Raw genomic sequence first — 20,831 nt, forward strand, 5'->3', positions numbered from 1 at the left:
TGTTTAGTGTCAAACAATGAACATGACTTTATTGTTCCTAAAATGTCTGCCTTAAATTGCTAATTGTACTACCAAGGAAGATAATTAAAGAAATGCAGTGCTGTGCCCTTTGCTTCTCCATAACTCTGGCCACTGCTCATCACACCACTTTGCTTGCCAAAATAAACCAAAACTTTCGTCATCTACTTCATCCCAGAAAAACTGTACACTCCATTCAGCTTCATTCCCCCAAATTCCACAGAGACTCTCCATTGAACTACTTAAGAAAACCCACCCAGACTTTCAAATTTGTCAATTTTAAATCACCCAACCAACAACTTCATTCTGTGATGTAGCAAAATCTGTGTCACAAGCACAAAACCAATTCTGCAAATAGTTCTGCCAGCCACCTCTACATGCAAAGCTAAGATGGCCTAACAGTACCTAAATCACCTTCCACAGTTCTCAAATCGCCAGTTTCTTTGCAAACATTAAACTCACTTCTATTGTAACGGGATCAACCTCGATACTCAAAAGTCAACACAGTTTCTGGACCCACTATCTTTTCAGGTGAAAGTGCCTGACTTGATCATCAAGGCCTGAAAATTGTCAAGATCTGCCTGGCACATGTCAAAATTGTATGACCCACAAAGAAATCATTCAAATAATGTCACAGGAGTAGAACCAGTTACAAAAGTGAACAAACATTATAGAAATGTCCTAAACCTTTGAGACAAATTAAGAAACGGAGCACCTCACAGGCAGAGCTTTATTCGTGAAAATGTGCCTCTGAAACTATGGGCCAGATGTACCAAACCGTTTTGCCCATTCTGTGTCTATGGGAAAATGTGTTCGTACATATGGCCCCAAGTCCCTAGCAGCTTCTTATAATCTGGATGATGAAAGCCTCACGGGCTGCGTTCCTTACAGATACAACAGCTTCGTCCACTGCAGCATAATGAACTGAGCTCAGGTCCTTTGGCATGAAATCGTTAAGACTGTCTGTCCAATCAATTTAGATGCTGCATCAAACCAAACTCTCATTTCCCCTTTTTAGGCAAAACTCTTACAAGTGACACAATTAACCTCTCCACTCATGAAAAGGTCCCTCCATCGTGTTCTCTGCAGCCTCCAAAAGCTTTACCTGTGTAGGTTGCCAACTTTGGCCTCACGGGTGCCATTCATTACAATCATAGGTCCGTGTCTAAAAGTTCCACTCTTGCCCTGCACATCCTCTTCAAACCCAGCTGGAAATCCTCATTAGAAAGAATCTATGCTAATCCCCCCTTCTAACGTGCTATTCCTTAATTACCCCCTCCCCCACCAAGGCCCGCTGGCCTCGAATCATTAGTCTTGCCACAATGTTTCTTCCGTTGATTTCCACTCACAGCACCACCTTCTAAACCCTCCCACCTGCGTTTGTACAAATTAGATTCTTCTTGACGTAGGGCATAATTACTAGGCCGAAATTCATCAACACCTGGTCTTCCCAGCTTTTTAGTGCAGCTGCACCCACCACTTACTCCTTGACATTGATCCTCCCCAAGTGTAGCCCCTCTTTCTCCATCAAAGGCACATCCAGGATGGATTCACCATCATCTGTACCAGATAAAAAGTTATTTTGTTTGTATTTTTTTTTCCACAGCAGGACTGTGACCTTGCTCTAAAAGAGGTTCAGTGCTTGATACTCTTCCCACATCCTCGGCAGCACAGGGGTGATCTTATCACCTGCTGGTCAGGTCCAGCCACTATGTCCCTGAGCATTTGACTTGTTAATGTGCCCCACTCCCAAATCCATTCTCCTGCAGTGCCTGGATCGTCCCATCCACCTGAAGACCCAGGGAGTGTGGGGTTGTTGATACGGCCAGGTCCTTTCATCACCCCTGCAGCACTCTTGTTCATTGTCAGGGAAGAGGAAATGGCATTAGTATATCTTTTTTTTTTTTTAAACACAATTCAGTTGTATTGCAATATTTATATAGCGCTTAATACCCATGGGATGCTGAAGTGCTTGCCTACATGGTCAGCATCCTAAATCATGTAGTGTGTGTGTGTGTGGCTGGAAGGGTGTTGTTTTTATTTTGATCATATTTGGGAAGCTTATCCATGTCGTGCTTGAGGACCAACAGTTTGTTTATGGGATGCAGTGCTTAACGTTGTGATGGATGAATAAGTGAGAGAGATAGATAAGCAATTTATGGTTTGCTGTAAACCGGCAGATTTGTATACCCCTTTGAGTTATTTCTTATGATCATGGTCCTCTTTGCTTGTTATTGCATTTGCTTGACCCTTATGAGATATTTTGTTTAACGTTTATGGTCTTCAGCAGGCATTGTAAAGAGGGAGAAATGTTGTGGAGATCTGCTTGGATGGAATTTGTTGTTATTGTCCCACATCTGATTGTCATTGTGAGATGTCAACAAGCAGTCATAATATGTCGCTTGTAGGACCTGCAGTGGTGTAGTAAATGAAAGTCCTCTCTTAGCCTGCAGCATGTGGCATATATCTTCATTCATTTCATACCTTTTCAGTTGAAGATGGATGATTTATTGCTGTGCACTGGTACAATAATTGGTGATGGGCACGACCCATATCAGTTTTGTATTGTGAGGCGAAAAATGATCAAGCCTGTATAAAGGAATTAGTATACAAACTGGACTGCCCAATCACTGAGTCTAATGGTATTAGCATTCGTGTGGGCCAAGAGGGTTAAGTTTTGTAGTGAGATTAACCAGACGTTAAAGTGCTTTACGCACACTGCTCTGGAATCCAAAGTTTTTTTTTTTTTTTTTTTTTTTTTTTTCTTCTTCTCAGTGGTTTAGAATTAGTCTTGTGCTCCTAATGAAACCGTTAGGTTTATTTACTCCACTTTCTATGTGGTAAATTATGTTAATGGAAGTTGGGTGTGATCTCTGGAGGAGTGAAATAAATGTGAATTCATGTAAATGGTTGGCAGTATTGATAGATGAGCTGCAGGACATTAGGTTGTGTTAGGTTGCATGATTTTTTTAAAGAGAAGTGATTTTGAAATGAAGTGAAGAAATACAATAATGAGGATTAGGACAAACATGCATGTGACTTTGAGTCAGCTGTGCACAGAGAAAGGAGCCATACAGAGAATAGGAATTAAAAAGAAGTTCATTTGAAACAAAAGGAGAGGCAAGTATTGGAAGTTTTAAGTCAACTTCAAATTTCATGGGACTATAGATTTTTGTAATGCATGCACTCTAAGAATGTAAAACTGGAAAAAATATTATTTGCATGTTAGTTTGATATTTATTTGGTACTAAGTACTAGAATAAGGCCAACGGTCTATCCACTTAAAGTCTAACTATGGATAACAACTTTAGCAAGAAGAGCTGATCATCTCAATGTCTAGAAGTGCAAAGTAATGGCTGTACACATACACATGGAAATATATTGGGATATTTAGGCTGTGCTCAACAGCAGTATTAATCTCATGTTCTTGACAGTGTGAGTATACAAGGTAAATGATGCAAACATCAAAAGAAATGCTGGAGTGGATGTTCATCCGAACAGTTTGCTTACATAATATAAATGTTGAGCCAAAGTCAGAGCTGTTTTTGATGCTCATCATTGTGGCATGGTGCAAGACGGGGTGAGGATAGCTTCTTCAAACAACAGACATGTATTGCCTGCATTCCTGTGGCTGACAGAGACCCAGACAATGAAGTGATGAGGAGGGTGTACACATGAGTACTTTTTAGCAATTCAGTGAACTTTGTTAGCAAGGGACTGTTAATTCTAGTCCTTCCTGACCATGTCTATATGGTAGCATGGGAAGGGTGAGACTGGAGAGTCTGTTGTTGAAGGTGAGGCTGCAATTGCCCTGTCTGATGTTTCAGAAAGGTTAAAATGGTAGATCTACAAGAACAGACCTGTAAACACTTTTTAGAACCGGGGTCACATAGTATTTTGGATTAACAATGTCATTAGGTACCTAAGGTACATATTTGCATCAACATGCCCACCAGTTTTCTGGAAATCTGTTTTTCCTTTGTCACAGTTGTTCTGGAGCCCTTTAAGTGCAGCTTTCGGTTATTGGCAACAACAAAGATTCCTGTTGAGGAACTTACTTGCCTGTTCCACACATTACAGAATATTGTTACTCATGATCTCGGTCAAGTTGACTAAAATACTTTAAAGCCAAATGTTGAGTTTCTGCTCAGCCTATTATCTTTTCTATTTAGTACTATCTATTTGCATAGAAAGCACACCAATACATCAGGCCCTAATGTTTTGAGCAGTATGATCTGTCCGCAGTTTCTCTGTTTGTTCTGAGATTCCTTATCCCTTTGCTGGGCAGTTCTTTACAATTTAGAAGTGGTCCATACATCCCAATGAAATGCATTTTATGAACAACAAAAATTTCCCTTCCAGTAGTTGCTTGTCTTTTGTTTCCTGAATGAGGTGCATAAAACAGTGCCCCTGACTGAAGAGCCCCCCCCCTAGGCTGAAACCGGTCTTTGACAGCTTGTGTTTTGTTTCATAGAGGACCTGGCTTTACAGTTTGGGCGGAACTGTTCCTACTGGAACAGAAACAAGGCTGAATTGCATAGGGTGTGTTCTAATCTGAGGTGGCATGTTTGACAAACAATGGACTGGGATGCTGCCTGAGTAATTACAAGTGGCTAAAATGATTTCAAGCATCCCATCAGGGTATTTTTTTTGTTGTTGTTTTTTTTTGTATTCATTACATTCTGAATGGAATATTCTGTCCTCTGCTATCTCATCTACAAAGTGGAAACTCCAAATATCTTCAAACTAAGCCTAATTTAACGTTAAGTTACACATTGACTGCTGTAGTGGCAGGATGTTACCATTTTGATACTATGTGGAATTGTGTACTCCAACAAGGCAATTTCAATGATCCAAGAAGTTGTTTGAGTTCTTGGCCTGTATAGGATGTCTGCAGTTGTTTGGTGACCTACAGGTACTCTATTCTAAATGTTATCATTGTTAAAAAAAAAAAAAAAAAAAATTACTTCCTTCACTGTTGGAGAATTTGACATTTGGTAAAGGGTGATTTTAATTTCATATAAATTGGTATACACCCAAACATTCAAGTGTGAACGGCCTGACTTGCAGTGTGCAAAAGGGCCACTATTTAAGAAAAAAAAGTGACTGTACGTATGACAAAAAACACTGAAGATAACAATCTGTGCACTTGGTGATCACAGATATGGATATAGTGCAGACCTAGCAATGTGGACCGAAATGAAATTCACATATATCAACAGTATGCATCAAATTGTAATAACTAATGAACACTGAAGGGGTGAACAGGAAACAGTCTTTGATCTTCAGTTGTGTTTTGAATAGGTGGGTTTACACACCTTTCCCACAGGCTAGCAAGTTTGTGTAGAGCCTGGCTTTTTCATATTATGTGACCTTGATGGAAGAAGGCATGTTAAGATGTTTTTTATATTTATACTCTTTAGGATTTCTTGTAAGAGGCTGCACTTGCCCCTACTTTCTGTTCCTCTCCCCATGTTGTGGAATTTTTCTTGGGCAATTGTGCAGGCCATTTTGGAATTTATTCTTACTTCAAAGCAAAGACAGTATGTATATTAGAGTAGGCGTTGCACTCTGTTTTTTGCGTTCTTTTGACAAGGGGGTGTGCAGCAAGGAGAATGGCTCTGAGAGGTGTTAGCCATTATTGCCATTATTCCCCAGCAGCCCTAACATTGTTCTGAAGTTAGCACACCTAAATTCAAGCCTCTGTTCTTTATAATGCTTAAACTGTGGGAATGTGTATGTGATTTTTTAAGCAATGGTGAAATGTGTGCAGCTTAAATTTAGTGCAGGCTAATCTGAAACTAATCTGTTTTCATAGTTGATGTTTAAAATAAATAAATGACAGCCTGCAATATTCTCCCCTCTTTCCACCTTGCCATTGCTGTGATTCAGAGCTTTGGGGAATTCACAGTCGCTCTCAGTGATGTACTGGAAACCTGGAAGTATTTTCTGCATGATAAACTGGGCCTTCAGCATAAGATGAAAGAGCCTGAAGATTATGCAGCATTTCGAAATACTTATGACCTTTTTCTCAAGAACAGCAACATGTTGGATCTAATTGATGTCTATCGAGGGTTTACAGAGCTAGAGGTTGCAAGTACGTTTGGACCATCATCTCCTGTAAGTTATATTTAACTTTTCTAAGTGATTATCATGTGTACCTGTTCTTTTTTTTTTTTTTTTTTGGTTAGGTATGTAGTTTCCTGCATGGAAATTAGTTCTTCATCTGCAAAAGTCTTACAAGAATTGACTTGCGTCCTTTGACATTGGTTTTTGTCTTCAGGCGCATCATATATCCACCCTTAAGCAGTAGTAAGAAGTGCTGGAACCTTTGAAACATTCAGTGCTGAAAGTAGTTTATTCTGGTCAAATGTTTTACTGCTGGGTAATTGTAGTGATCATGCATGACACTCAGGTTCTCCACTTTAAAATCTTTTTTTTATTCGGTTACACTGATTTGTAAGAATGTTTCCACAATTATGAACTGGCTTTGAACACACATGATATTTTCTGGTTTTTAGCACTTTGATATTCTCTTCAAACTCGATTATGGTGCCTTTGAGGGCCTGCCATCAACAATGAAGGCCTTGTTTTAAAAAAAAAAAAAAAAAAAGTAAATTAGAGACCCAGTTGAAAGCTTCAAGTGGATAGGCTTCTCGTAGAGCAATATATATATATATTTAAATATTTCTCTCACTCTGTGTATTCCTTACAAGCTGCTGCTAATACCTTTTTGAGTCGAACATTCGTAGAACCATTCCAATATAAGAAAAAACTCTTATTAAATGCAGCTATCTACACACATTTAAATTCTCCATTAAAGAAGAGTGCCTTTTCAGTTGGGATTCTGTCAATATAATGTACAACATTGGAATAACACCCTGAAGCACTCCAATACAGGTTTCCGTGTTTAGGCTTCTTTGATGGTCAGCATACAAACCATATTAATGTAGCTATTATGATTGTTCGTAATACACTTTTTTTGTATTTATTTTTTTTATGTTGCAGAGCAGTTCTAGACCCCTCTGGGGCTCGTGACTGATACAATTTCCATAACACATATGATGTGGATAGGGTTTAACCAGCTAGTTGTTATAACCACCTAATATTGTCTAGTACTGTCTTCCAGGGCCTTTGTTTCGGCATCTTCAAATTGTAATCAATCAAAGGTCCCCTTGGGTGTTCATTCAATATCCATTTATTCCTTACACAAATTATCACTAGCACTCAACAACCCAATAATACTCAGATTAGTACTACATCAACATCCATATGACAGACTAATAAATCATAGGTTACAAAGCTTTGACTACTTTAATCACAACACATCATGTAGACAGATCAATACAAATATTATGCTAAATTTATTAATAATTTCTTAAGAACGGTTCATCACATTCGGCCCCACAAAATGGTGCAAATTAATATTTTCAAAGCCTACATTTAAAAAGAATCTTGAAAAATGGGAGAGACACGTATGACAGAACACATTTGTCGATTTAAAAAAAAAAAAATTATAATAATTCCAGTTCGTGATCCAGTCAGTTGTTAAGCATGCTACATGTCACTTGCATAAAAGTCACAATCTATTGTAACATGCGACTCAGCCGATTAAGTATCACATCTACGTCTATGCGTTTTGGTGGACTTCTCACCTTATCGCCACCTTCTTCTAGACAAATGCATTTTCTTCCAAATCAAGGTAATTAAAACATTTGTTAAAGCATAATGCACAAACAAAATATATTTTTAAAATATTTATTTTATTGATAATTGATTTCAAAGACAACAGCTCAACCTATAGCTGAATATAAGCTCCCAAACCCCTGCTCCCCCTCCCCCCATCCTAGTGATTACAGTCTTTGCGATTTTCTTTTTTTGTTAAAATACCTATAGGACAAAATAAGCTTCACATAAAGTCATCATATATTCATTGGGTACTCCTACATTTTTATGTCCACCTCATCCAATCAAGCTTCCGCCAGCTCCTCTGCCTGTGTAGAGAGAATAGAGAATGGTAGCATCCTTAAGTTGATTGGATCAGTAATTTTTAATAGACAACTGTGTGCTGTCTCATGTCTCCCATTTTTCAAGATTGTTTTTTATTTAGGCTCTGAAGATATTAGTTTGTGCTGTTTTGTTGGGATGAATGTGGGGAATGTTTTTTAAGAAACTGTAAATAACTTGAGCATAATACTTGTATTGATCTGACTACAAAATGTGGTGTGTGATTTAAAGCCAAAGCTTTTTAACCTATGAATTATTAGTATGTGTTTCTGATATTGTTGTGGTACTGATCTGAGTATTATTGGGTTAAGTGCTAGTGATAACTGATGAAAGGAATGAATGGATATTGAATGAATACCCAAGGGGCGCTATGATTTATTACTGAATACGGTGCTCCAGTCCATTGTTGTGGGGGGACCCTCTCTCTGTTGCTGCTCTTGGATCTTCAACTTGGCCAGTTACAGTGTGGTCTCCAGGGTGCTGAATGGCGACTTAGACTGACTACGTGTACTTGAGCTTATTCTAGGAGGACATTGGTGGCGGTGCTGCTTAACATACTGTTGCTATAGGGTAGACTAGCAGTGCTGCACACGTCATTCTCAGCAGTGCTTCTAGCTCTGAATACAGCAGGTATACCCAAGTGACTACGAGCCACCATGTAAACAAAACTGTTCATAGGAAGAAAAGATTTGAAAAAACAAAAACAAATACTGAGCGACAGAATTTGAGCTTTGGGTTTTGCACTGATGCCAAATGCTTTTCCTCTCATTTGACATTTCACAGGGTAGGTAGAAAGAAGGGGATCCTATAGTTTCTGATATCCATTTCTCACGTTGCTTCAATATTAATGATCTGAATACCTTTTCCTCTATCTATGCTTACGTTTTTTTGCAAGTTGGTGTTACTGCATTCAATGCCAGTTAATTTCCTTGTGCATTTTGTATTCTTGTAAAACAGGTCAAAATCTTGGAATTTATTTCTGATGGATTCCACAGTTATGGAGAGCAAGGTCAAGTACCCAACACAATTTCAACACCAAGTAATGGACTGACTCAGAATAATATAAAGGTAATCCAGCTTGATTGAAGGTCCTCTACACCACTTCTCTTTTTTTTTTTTTTGACAGTTAGATTTAGACTCATTTGATGGACGCAAGATGCTGGTGGAGGTGTTTCATGACAAGCCATAGTGAAAAACAGGACCTTGCTGAAATGGAAATGACGATGGGTCACATCGCTAAGCTATTTGAGGAAAAACTAGACCATATGACTAAACCTCTTATGGAAAAAATTGAATTCTTATCTACGGAGGTATCTAGGTTGGGTGGTCTTTTAGATAAGATGTGTAAGGAACAGACTATGAAACAGTCTGAGCTACCCGTTCAATCCGGTAACTCTGCACAATTGGTTGTAGCACAGAGGTCATGTTTACCAGAATCTGGGGAGCCACCACGTATGGTGGATAGTACCTCTCATATGAAAGCAGCTGCATCTAATATCGTGAGGTACACTACTCCCGTGAACAGACCAAATCATATTAATCTTCCACCTGATTGTGAACCATATGTCATAGTCCTTTCGAATGTTCCTCCCTTAGACCCAACAGCAATGAATTTCTGTGAGGAATCACATGATTCTCTCAAACGGAAATCAGTTGCTTGGTTAAACAAAAATTGTGGTTTCCCCCCACATCTATCCGATCATATACTGTCTACTAGACGGGTACCATGGATCGGAAACGCGAGGAAAAAATGTAAGGGGGATTGTGTAATTGTTAATTTTAGTCACCCTCAACATGTTGCGACTGTTCTTCTTAGAGCAGCTTCTTTGGATGTAGAGGAGTCTGACGTGGGTGTGCACCCTCTGGGTTATTTTTATAGACATTTAGCCAGTACATCAGAATTTTCTAAAAAACACAGACTCTTGACTAATAGTAGAAACACAAATTTTTATATTCCAATTGAAAATAGATTTTCGGTACTGAGTACTTTGGATGAAAACGATTGACTCCCACGAGCAGGGGAATCTATCACAGAAATGTTAGTATATACCCAGACGTGGGAGCAAAAACAGAGTATAGAATATTTAGAACCGAAACTTATAGTACCTTCGAGCCCCAGAAATTCATGGACAGTTAAATTGGTAAATAGCGTTAAATCCCCTTATTCTATTTTGAGCGAGGTAATCAGTTTGGGCGTACCTGATAAGTGCCTCACAGTGATTATGGAGGTTAATGATGATAGTAAAGACTATAATCAAGACAAAGAGTTAAATCCTTTCGTTGAACTAGAGGATGTTATAGAAAAATACAACTTACCAATAGTATTAGATTCACCCTGTGTAAAAGGGAAAACAAATATTAGATTGATATCTTGGAATATAGCTGGCTTAGCCAGGAACCTTGAGGATGTGGTATGGTGTTCCTATATTGAGAATTACGATATCATATTCCTACAGGAAACTTGGATGGTAGAAACCCCCCATAGGTTGGGGTATAAAAACATACTGTTCTTATGCTATTCCATCAACTAGAGGTAGAGCCTCAGGGGGGCTGGTTATCTGGGTTAAAGTGACTCTAGAAATAGATGTCACCCAGTTATCCTTCCCCTCTCCGGACCTACTAGGCCTTAAAATTGATATAAGAGGGAAAGAAACTATACACTTAATAAATATATATAATAGACCGTCCCCATCTAACAAGGAATCAGAGGTGGTAAAACTCTTGGATTCCTTTTTAGATTCATTAGGAGATAATGTAAAGGTGTTAGTTGGTGGGGATTTTAACTGTAAATATGAGCCTGTCTTGGGGTTGGAAAAATTACTTGATGAACAAGATGCTGCTAATGATATCTTGCCCTTTTAGAATCTGCAAGTTCAGCTAAAAGCACAAAAGCCGCCTTACAGATTTTACAGTTGACTGTGGTACATGATAATAAAATATGATACACTGTTCCAAAAGAATAGGGAGAGGAAGTAAAGGAGTCCTGATCATCAGGAGCAAGAGTCCTCACACACCGTACTTGGTGTCATGCTTCATCATCGGACAGCTCCTCGTCAGACCGGCGCTGCAATGTCTGACGGGCTCCCCCCTAAAAAAGGGGGGGCTCTTTGCCGGAGATCTTTTGTTTTTGCCGATGATGCCGCGGAGCCAAGTATGGGTCCGTGGGGAAGGAAAGTACAGGAATAAAGGATAAGATTGGCTCAGGACCCTCACTAAGTGATTTATTCTTTGATGTTGGGAAATGGCCAAGATTAAAAAAATGTCAAGGGAGTGAAAATTGAGGTAATGCTCAGACACTCACACAAGAAAATTCAAAGCAGGAAGTCGGTAATTATCCGAAATTCCTTAATATGTGGTCGACATGTTTCGCGTCTTGATATGGTCTCAACAGGATCCTACGACGCTTCTTCAGGACCTATTAAATAATTGGACTTCTTCAATCGAAACCCAAGTGAAAAAAAGAAAAAATTATATATATAGACTCCTGCAATCTATCGTTTACAGTCAAAACGTAGTCAGTCACTTACTAGGATAGAACAGGACTGGCTTTTTCCTATCAGTCACCCTAAATACAAAAAGGAACAGAGGTTAAAAATATATAATCTCTTCATTGAACATGAAAGAATAATCCAATCAAGTCAGTGGAAAAATAGTGACAAACTGTGCAACACATCGTGATGGGGTGGGAGGTAGCAACCCATGCTGGTAATATATTGGTTGGGCTTACCATCTCCACTAGAGAAAGGGCTTCATGGGATCACGTAGGCCTGATGCCCAATACACAAACAATCTGGTCAAGGTAAAACAAAGACATGTAACAGAGAGAGCATTCAAATTGAGTAACAAAATGAACAGCAAGGAGTCTGATCCTCAACAGTCAATCAAGCGCCTTCAACGGTACCAAAATGTATGTCAGAAAGACTTAATAATGCAGTCAGATCAAAAAAGAACCAAATAGTACATACTAATATGTGCAATGAAACACCATTCATTTCATAATAGAACACAGCAATGGTAGAGACAAACGCACTGGATTCGCGATGTCTGTACATGTAATTCAATTCATAGTGGCATTTAAGCACGTGCTCATAAATAGTGAAATAAACATGTGCAGGGATTGGAGTTTGAACAGATAATCGGTCTCTCCCCCTTATGTATTAAAATGCTCGATGAAACATCAGTCATTCCCTCATGGAAAAACATCAACGGTAAAGACAACAGCACCGGATTCTCGGTGTCTGTGCATGTAGTCCGTTTAATGGTCACAAGTAAGCAAGTGCTCATAAGTGTTGAAATGGTCACGTGCGGGGCTTGGAATATTCAACAGGTTATGAATACCTTTCCTTTGTTGTCGAAGAAGGCCGGGTAATTAGTTAAAAAGATCGAGATTAACAGTCTCTGAACAGGTCATTTACTTTAGTGACAGAGACACAAACACACAGGTAACTAATGGAGGAGACACTCGACCTCCCCTACAGGGACCGGTATCTCAATTCAATAAAATGGCATTATGGTCAAACATATCCATAAGGACGTGCAGGTACTCACTTGTGTGCGTTTCGGTGTCAGGCGCAGCACCTACCCTCAGGCTCCGTTCCCGAATGAGGCGGAAGACGAGTGCTCCAAGGGTATAAATAATACGCGAGAAGTGCGCGCAAGCGTCAATTACTCAATTGGTTGCTTGGCAACTTCTCCCTCCGAACGAGGCGCGTTAGGGACAAGAAACAGGTAAAAATTAAAGAAGGGACTATCAAAAAACGTCAATAGAGAGGGAATAACATGGCGGCCATCTTAGGCTAGTGTGCATTGTAAGAGAAATGAGTATATAGACCACTCAGGGACAGCATAACCGACTCACAATGCCCCCATCTGATACAGTAACTTGCTCATTAGCCAACTCGCTACCAAGGGAGCACTTAATTCAATTATAGAAAGTGTAGAGGGGAGTAACCAGCTCCCGTAGGAAATGTTACCACTGAAGCCCAAAGTGTAATCATAAGAGAGTACAATAGTCTGTATCTTTTAGATTATAAGTAGATAATCAGTCAGCTGATGATTGTTTATATTGACAGGTTGAACCAGGGAATATCATCATTCAACCCTTGGCGATGGGTGTTAAGCCTGTAAACCCAGCGCTGCTCAAGTTCAAAAAGTGGACGTGTACCTTCTGAGGTGCTGGTCTGTAAAACAACCCACCACATATCATCTGGTGTGTGGTTGGACTCAATGTAATGGATGCTAAGTTTGGTTGTGACTCTGCCGCAGCGGATGTTGCTGCGGTGTTCATTTATTCTTGTTTTCACTGCTCGTGTGGTCATACCTACATATCGAAGATTACATGGGCAGGTGATCAAATATACACAATTGCGAGTATTGCAATTGGTATGTCTCATCAGTCGCCAAGTTAGTATAGGTTCGAAATCTAGGGTGTCTGTCCGTTTAGTGAGGGAGCATACATTGCAAGACCCACATGGAAAGTGACCCTTGACTGGTGGAAGATCCCATAGAGACCTTTGGCTGGACGAGACCGTATTGAGTCTCGGTCGAGTGTGTACTAACATATCTTTAACGTTGGAGGTCCTCTTAAAAGCAAAAACAGGTTTAGGAATACTCTCGCCTCCACTACAGAGAACAGACCATCTTTTATTGATGATCTTTTTGACTGTATTAGATAGTGGTGTGAAGGTGGAGACACACGTCAATTTGGTTTCTGTGGATTTGGGAGTCAGCTGCAATAGTGAATCTCTGTCACTATATTTGGCTCGTTTGTAGGCCGTCCTTATGACTTTATCAGGATAATGGCGGTCATGTAGTTTAATCTGTAGGTCAGTAGCTTGGGTATTAAATAGTTTGAGGTCACTACAATTCCGTCGAAGACGTAGGAATTGCCCGTACGGTAAATTGTCTCTCAGTGCCTTAGGGTGGTGGCTGTCATATAATAGCAAGCTATTCCGATCTGTCATTTTATGATAAGTTCTTGTCTTCAGTTTACCTCCCTCAATGCTAATCATTAGGTCTAAGAAGGGGATTTCAATGGTGGAGATAGAGGATGTGAAGTTCAGAAAGGGATCAAGACCATTAATCCAGGTCGTGAAAGAGTCAACTTCTGAGGCAGAGCCATGCCAGACAACTAAAATGTCGTCTATATATCGACGCCATAGTTTAATGTTGTCAAAAAAAGGATTTGTCTCTGGCAGAATGTAGCGCTTCTCAAAATCATCAGCTGACTGATTATCTACTTATAATCTAAAAGATACAGACTATTGTACTCTCTTATGATTACACTTTGGGCTTCAGTGGTAACATTTCCTACGGGAGCTGGTTACTCCCCTCTACACTTTCTATAATTGAATTAAGTGCTCCCTTGGTAACGAGTTGGCTAATGAGCAAGTTACTGTATCAGATGGGGGCATTGTGAGTCGGTTATGCTGTCCCTGAGTGGTCTATATACTCATTTCTCTTACAATGCACACTAGCCTAAGATGGCCGCCATGTTATTCCCTCTCTATTGACGTTTTTTGATAGTCCCTTCTTTAATTTTTACCTGTTTCTTGTCCCTAACGCGCCTCGTTCGGAGGGAGAAGTTGCCAAGCAACCAATTGAGTAATTGACGCTTGCGCGCACTTCTCGCGTATTATTTATACCCTTGGAGCACTCGTCTTCCGCCTCATTCGGGAACGGAGCCTGAGGGTAGGTGCTGCGCCTGACACCGAAACGCACACAAGTGAGTACCTGCACGTCCTTATGGATATGTTTGACCATAATGCCATTTTATTGAATTGAGATACCGGTCCCTGTAGGGGAGGTCGAGTGTCTCCTCCATTAGTTACCTGTGTGTTTGTGTCTCTGTCACTAAAGTAAATGACCTGTTCAGAGACTGTTAATCTCGATCTTTTTAACTAATTACCCGGCCTTCTTCGACAACAAAGGAAAGGTATTCATAACCTGTTGAATATTCCAAGCCCCGCACGTGACCATTTCAACACTTATGAGCACTTGCTTACTTGTGACCATTAAACGGACTACATGCACAGACACCGAGAATCCGGTGCTGTTGTCTTTACCGTTGATGTTTTTCCATGAGGGAATGACTGATGTTTCATCGAGCATTTTAATACATAAGGGGGAGAGACCGATTATCTGTTCAAACTCCAATCCCTGCACATGTTTATTTCACTATTTATGAGCACGTGCTTAAATGCCACTATGAATTGAATTACATGTACAGACATCGCGAATCCAGTGCGTTTGTCTCTACCATTGCTGTGTTCTATTATGAAATGAATGGTGTTTCATTGCACATATTAGTATGTACTATTTGGTTCTTTTTTGATCTGACTGCATTATTAAGTCTTTCTGACATACATTTTGGTACCGTTGAAGGCGCTTGATTGACTGTTGAGGATCAGACTCCTTGCTGTTCATTTTGTTACTCAATTTGAATGCTCTCTCTGTTACATGTCTTTGTTTTACCTTGACCAGATTGTTTGTGTATTGGGCATCAGGCCTACGTGATCCCATGAAGCCCTTTCTCTAGTGGAGATGGTAAGCCCAACCAATATATTACCAGCATGGGTTGCTACCTCCCACCCCATCACGATGTGTTGCACAGTTTGTCACTATTTTTCCACTGACTTGATTGGATTATTCTTTCATGTTCAATGAAGAGATTATATATTTTTAACCTCTGTTCCTTTTTGTATTTAGGGTGACTGATAGGAAAAAGCCAGTCCTGTTCTATCCTAGTAAGTGACTGACTACGTTTTGACTGTAAACGATAGATTGCAGGAGTCTATATATATAATTTTTTCTTTTTTTCACTTGGGTTTCGATTGAAGAAGTCCAATTATTTAATAGGTCCTGAAGAAGCGTCGTAGGATCCTGTTGAGACCATATCAAGACGCGAAACATGTCGACCACATATTAAGGAATTTCGGATAATTACCGACTTCCTGCTTTGAATTTTCTTGTGTGAGTGTCTGAGCATTACCTCAATTTTCACTCCCTTGACATTTTTTTAATCTTGGCCATTTCCCAACATCAAAGAATAAATCACTTAGTGAGGGTCCTGAGCCAATCTTATCCTTTATTCCTGTACTTTCCTTCCCCACGGACCCATACTTGGCTCCGCGGCATCATCGGCAAAAACAAAAGATCTCCGGCAAAGAGCCCCCCCTTTTTTAGGGGGGAGCCCGTCAGACATTGCAGCGCCGGTCTGACGAGGAGCTGTCCGATGATGAAGCATGACACCAAGTACGGTGTGTGAGGACTCTTGCTCCTGATGATCAGGACTCCTTTACTTCCTCTCCCTATTCTTTTGGAACAGTGGATCATATTTTATTATCAAGTTCTTTGGAGGATATACACTGGACCATAAATCCTCCCATCCCCTCCTTTTTTGAAGTATCTAGTACAGCAGGTTTGCTGTGGGGTTACTAATTGGATAATTCCCCTGAGACTCCTAATATGGATAATTTTCAAGGTCTCAGCTTTGATGATGATGTTGTATCTGCTATTCTGCAGACCCCCTCCATTCTGACCAATGATGGTGCAGGACCATCTGGTCCCACCAAGGAAGAATGGGACAAACTGTCTTCACTTAAACGAGATCTGGTTAAAACGGTTTTACATGGGACTATCATGACCGAATACCTCAGAGCTAACATAGCCCCCAATGGACTACTTGTGTCCAATATGCCCAGGATCTTCCTACAAGACCTTGTCTTTAGGAAGGACTGGGCACAGATTGCATGGAAATGCACTCGAGATTGGCTGGTCTTGATTATCAATACATCTAGACGACTAGCTGAATCTATGGCTATACAGATTACTTTTATGGAGAACACACTTAAGACCATTGTTTCTATAACAGCCTTTAAGAGTCGACTCGCAGAGATAAATATGGATCTAAATGAAACCAAAGAGTTTCTAACGCAACAGAAGATCACTAAGTTACAGAAAGACATCAATAAGTTCAATAGAGAGAAGGTTTACCCTTATGTCAAGGAGGATTACACGATGGATACACCATCTATATCATCAGATGAATCCTCCATCTCAGGCAGGAGACAACGTAAATATAGCCACAGCTCGTCCTCTGATGGATGGAGCACTGAAGATGAGAGACCACAACCTTATTATAATTTTCCACAGTACCATCCTGGCCACCCAATGGCATGGCAACAACCTTTTCCTTTCTATCAACCCCGTCCAATGCCACCTTACATGCCTTTTTTAGGCCGCGGCAGGGGCAGAGGCAGAGGCAGAAGGCGAGGAAGAGGCAGGAGAGTCCATTGGTCTCAGGAGGAACCACAGATGGTCACAAGGAGCCAGGGCAAAACCCCACCAATCAAGATCTAGTGGTCAATCTGTCCTCAAGGCCTCTTTCTGTTTATGAAAAGAAGGCACTCAATAGAGGCCTGGGTTATGTTCCTACTCCCAAGGACGACCCTTTTCGCCTCCAATGCGAACTCTCTCGCTTCTTTAGGAAGATTCGACTACAATTCTTTTTTAAAGATAAACCTACTCACGACTCTTTCCAGGATTCTGGGCTAAAGAAACCCTCCAGCTTCATGCCACCTACGTCCGCTATGCCCTGTGAGGTTTTGGCCTTTGAAAAAGCGGTCACCTCCGACATTATGAAAATGCAACCACGGCATAGATTTAACAACATTCCTAGAGCCGAGAATGAGGCCCTCCACGACTTATCAGTGGATACTAACATTACCATAAAACCAGCAGATAAGGGAGGTGCCATCGTTGTGATGGACACAGAGGACTATAGACAGGAATGTCTTCGCCTTCTCAGTGATTCTACCTATTATGCACATATCACCCAGGATCCCACGGCCAATTTACAAACTGAGATCCGGGGCATGATAGAAGAGGCCCGCGGCAACAAATGGATATCACAAAAAGAAGCAGAATTTTTGGATATTGAGAAGCCTCGCACACCATATTTCTACTGTCTTCCCAAGATTCACAAAGGTCGATCTCCCCCACCGGGCCGCCCGATAGTATCAGGGATTGGATCTGTCCTTGAACCATTATCTATATTTTGTGACCATTTTCTACGACCTCTTGTACAACAATCGCTAACTTACCTTAGGGACACAAAGGATGTCCTTAATCTCATTGAAACTATAAACCTTACAGTTAATGTTCATGCCCTCATCACACTTGATGTTGAGGCTTTATATACCAATATCCCACAGGCAGCTACACTGGAGGTAGTCGAGGCAGCTCTTCTGTCAGCCAGATTGGAGTCAACTACCCCTGTTCATTTCATCATGCACTGTGCTAGCCTCGCCTTGACAAAGAATTTTTTTCAGTTCGAGGATAAGCTTTTCCACCAGATTCGCGGTACCTCGATGGGGAGCACTTTTGCCCCTAGTCTAGCTTGCATGTATATGTATGATTTTGAGAAGCGCTACATTCTGCCAGAGACAAATCCTTTTTTTGACAACATTAAACTATGGCGTCGATATATAGACGACATTTTAGTTGTCTGGCATGGCTCTGCCTCAGAAGTTGACTCTTTCACGACCTGGATTAATGGTCTTGATCCCTTTCTGAACTTCACATCCTCTATCTCCACCATTGAAATCCCCTTCTTAGACCTAATGATTAGCATTGAGGGAGGTAAACTGAAGACAAGAACTTATCATAAAATGACAGATCGGAATAGCTTGCTATTATATGACAGCCACCACCCTAAGGCACTGAGAGACAATTTACCGTACGGGCAATTCCTACGTCTTCGACGGAATTGTAGTGACCTCAAACTATTTAATACCCAAGCTACTGACCTACAGATTAAACTACATGACCGCCATTATCCTGATAAAGTCATAAGGACGGCCTACAAACGAGCCAAATATAGTGACAGAGATTCACTATTGCAGCTGACTCCCAAATCCACAGAAACCAAATTGACGTGTGTCTCCACCTTCACACCACTATCTAATACAGTCAAAAAGATCATCAATAAAAGATGGTCTGTTCTCTGTAGTGGAGGCGAGAGTATTCCTAAACCTGTTTTTGCTTTTAAGAGGACCTCCAACGTTAAAGATATGTTAGTACACACTCGACCGAGACTCAATACGGTCTCGTCCAGCCAAAGGTCTCTATGGGATCTTCCACCAGTCAAGGGTCACTTTCCATGTGGGTCTTGCAATGTATGCTCCCTCACTAAACGGACAGACACCCTAGATTTCGAACCTATACTAACTTGGCGACTGATGAGACATACCAATTGCAATACTCGCAATTGTGTATATTTGATCACCTGCCCATGTAATCTTCGATATGTAGGTATGACCACACGAGCAGTGAAAACAAGAATAAATGAACACCGCAGCAACATCCGCTGCGGCAGAGTCACAACCAAACTTAGCATCCATTACATTGAGTCCAACCACACACCAGATGATATGTGGTGGGTTGTTTTACAGACCAGCACCTCAGAAGGTACACGTCCACTTTTTGAACTTGAGCAGCGCTGGGTTTACAGGCTTAACACCCATCGCCAAGGGTTGAATGATGATATTCCCTGGTTCAACCTGTCAATATAAACAATCATCAGCTGACTGATTATCTACTTATAATCTAAAAGATACAGACTATTGTACTCTCTTATGATTACACTTTGGGCTTCAGTGGTAACATTTCCTACGGGAGCTGGTTACTCCCCTCTACACTTTCTATAATTGAATTAAGTGCTCCCTTGGTAGCGAGTTGGCTAATGAGCAAGTTACTGTATCAGATGGGGGCATTGTGAGTCGGTTATGCTGTCCCTGAGTGGTCTATATACTCATTTCTCTTACAATGCACACTAGCCTAAGATGGCCGCCATGTTATTCCCTCTCTATTGACGTTTTTTGATAGTCCCTTCTTTAATTTTTACCTGTTTCTTGTCCCTAACGCGCCTCGTTCGGAGGGAGAAGTTGCCAAGCAACCAATTGAGTAATTGACGCTTGCGCGCACTTCTCGCGTATTATTTATACCCTTGGAGCACTCGTCTTCCGCCTCATTCGGGAACGGAGCCTGAGGGTAGGTGCTGCGCCTGACACCGAAACGCACACAAGTGAGTACCTGCACGTCCTTATGGATATGTTTGACCATAATGCCATTTTATTGAATTGAGATACCGGTCCCTGTAGGGGAGGTCGAGTGTCTCCTCCATTAGTTACCTGTGTGTTTGTGTCTCTGTCACTAAAGTAAATGACCTGTTCAGAGACTGTTAATCTCGATCTTTTTAACTAATTACCCGGCCTTCTTCGACAACAAAGGAAAGGTATTCATAACCTGTTGAATATTCCAAGCCCCGCACGTGACCATTTCAACACTTATGAGCACTTGCTTACTTGTGACCATTAAACGGACTACATGCACAGACACCGAGAATCCGGTGCTGTTGTCTTTACCGTTGATGTTTTTCCATGAGGGAATGACTGATGTTTCATCGAGCATTTTAATACATAAGGGGGAGAGACCGATTATCTGTTCAAACTCCAATCCCTGCACATGTTTATTTCACTATTTATGAGCACGTGCTTAAATGCCACTATGAATTGAATTACATGTACAGACATCGCGAATCCAGTGCGTTTGTCTCTACCATTGCTGTGTTCTATTATGAAATGAATGGTGTTTCATTGCACATATTAGTATGTACTATTTGGTTCTTTTTTGATCTGACTGCATTATTAAGTCTTTCTGACATACATTTTGGTACCGTTGAAGGCGCTTGATTGACTGTTGAGGATCAGACTCCTTGCTGTTCATTTTGTTACTCAATTTGAATG

The 20,831-nt window shown here is 40.7% G+C and overlaps 1 protein-coding gene across 1 annotated transcript in view; it reads left to right on the forward strand.

The window, feature by feature from the left end:
- Positions 1–20,831, forward strand: part of PARPBP (PARP1 binding protein) — a 133,261-nt gene that overhangs the window by 8,037 nt on the left and 104,393 nt on the right. Inside the window, exons 3-4 of the mRNA XM_069228978.1 lie at positions 5,911–6,138; positions 8,983–9,093. Of these exons, the coding sequence (XP_069085079.1) occupies positions 5,911–6,138; positions 8,983–9,093 (339 nt within the window). The remainder of the gene's footprint in view (positions 1–5,910; positions 6,139–8,982; positions 9,094–20,831) is intronic.

Source organism: Pleurodeles waltl, chromosome 4_1 (genome assembly GCF_031143425.1).
Source record: "Pleurodeles waltl isolate 20211129_DDA chromosome 4_1, aPleWal1.hap1.20221129, whole genome shotgun sequence".
NCBI lineage: Eukaryota > Metazoa > Chordata > Amphibia > Caudata > Salamandridae > Pleurodeles > Pleurodeles waltl.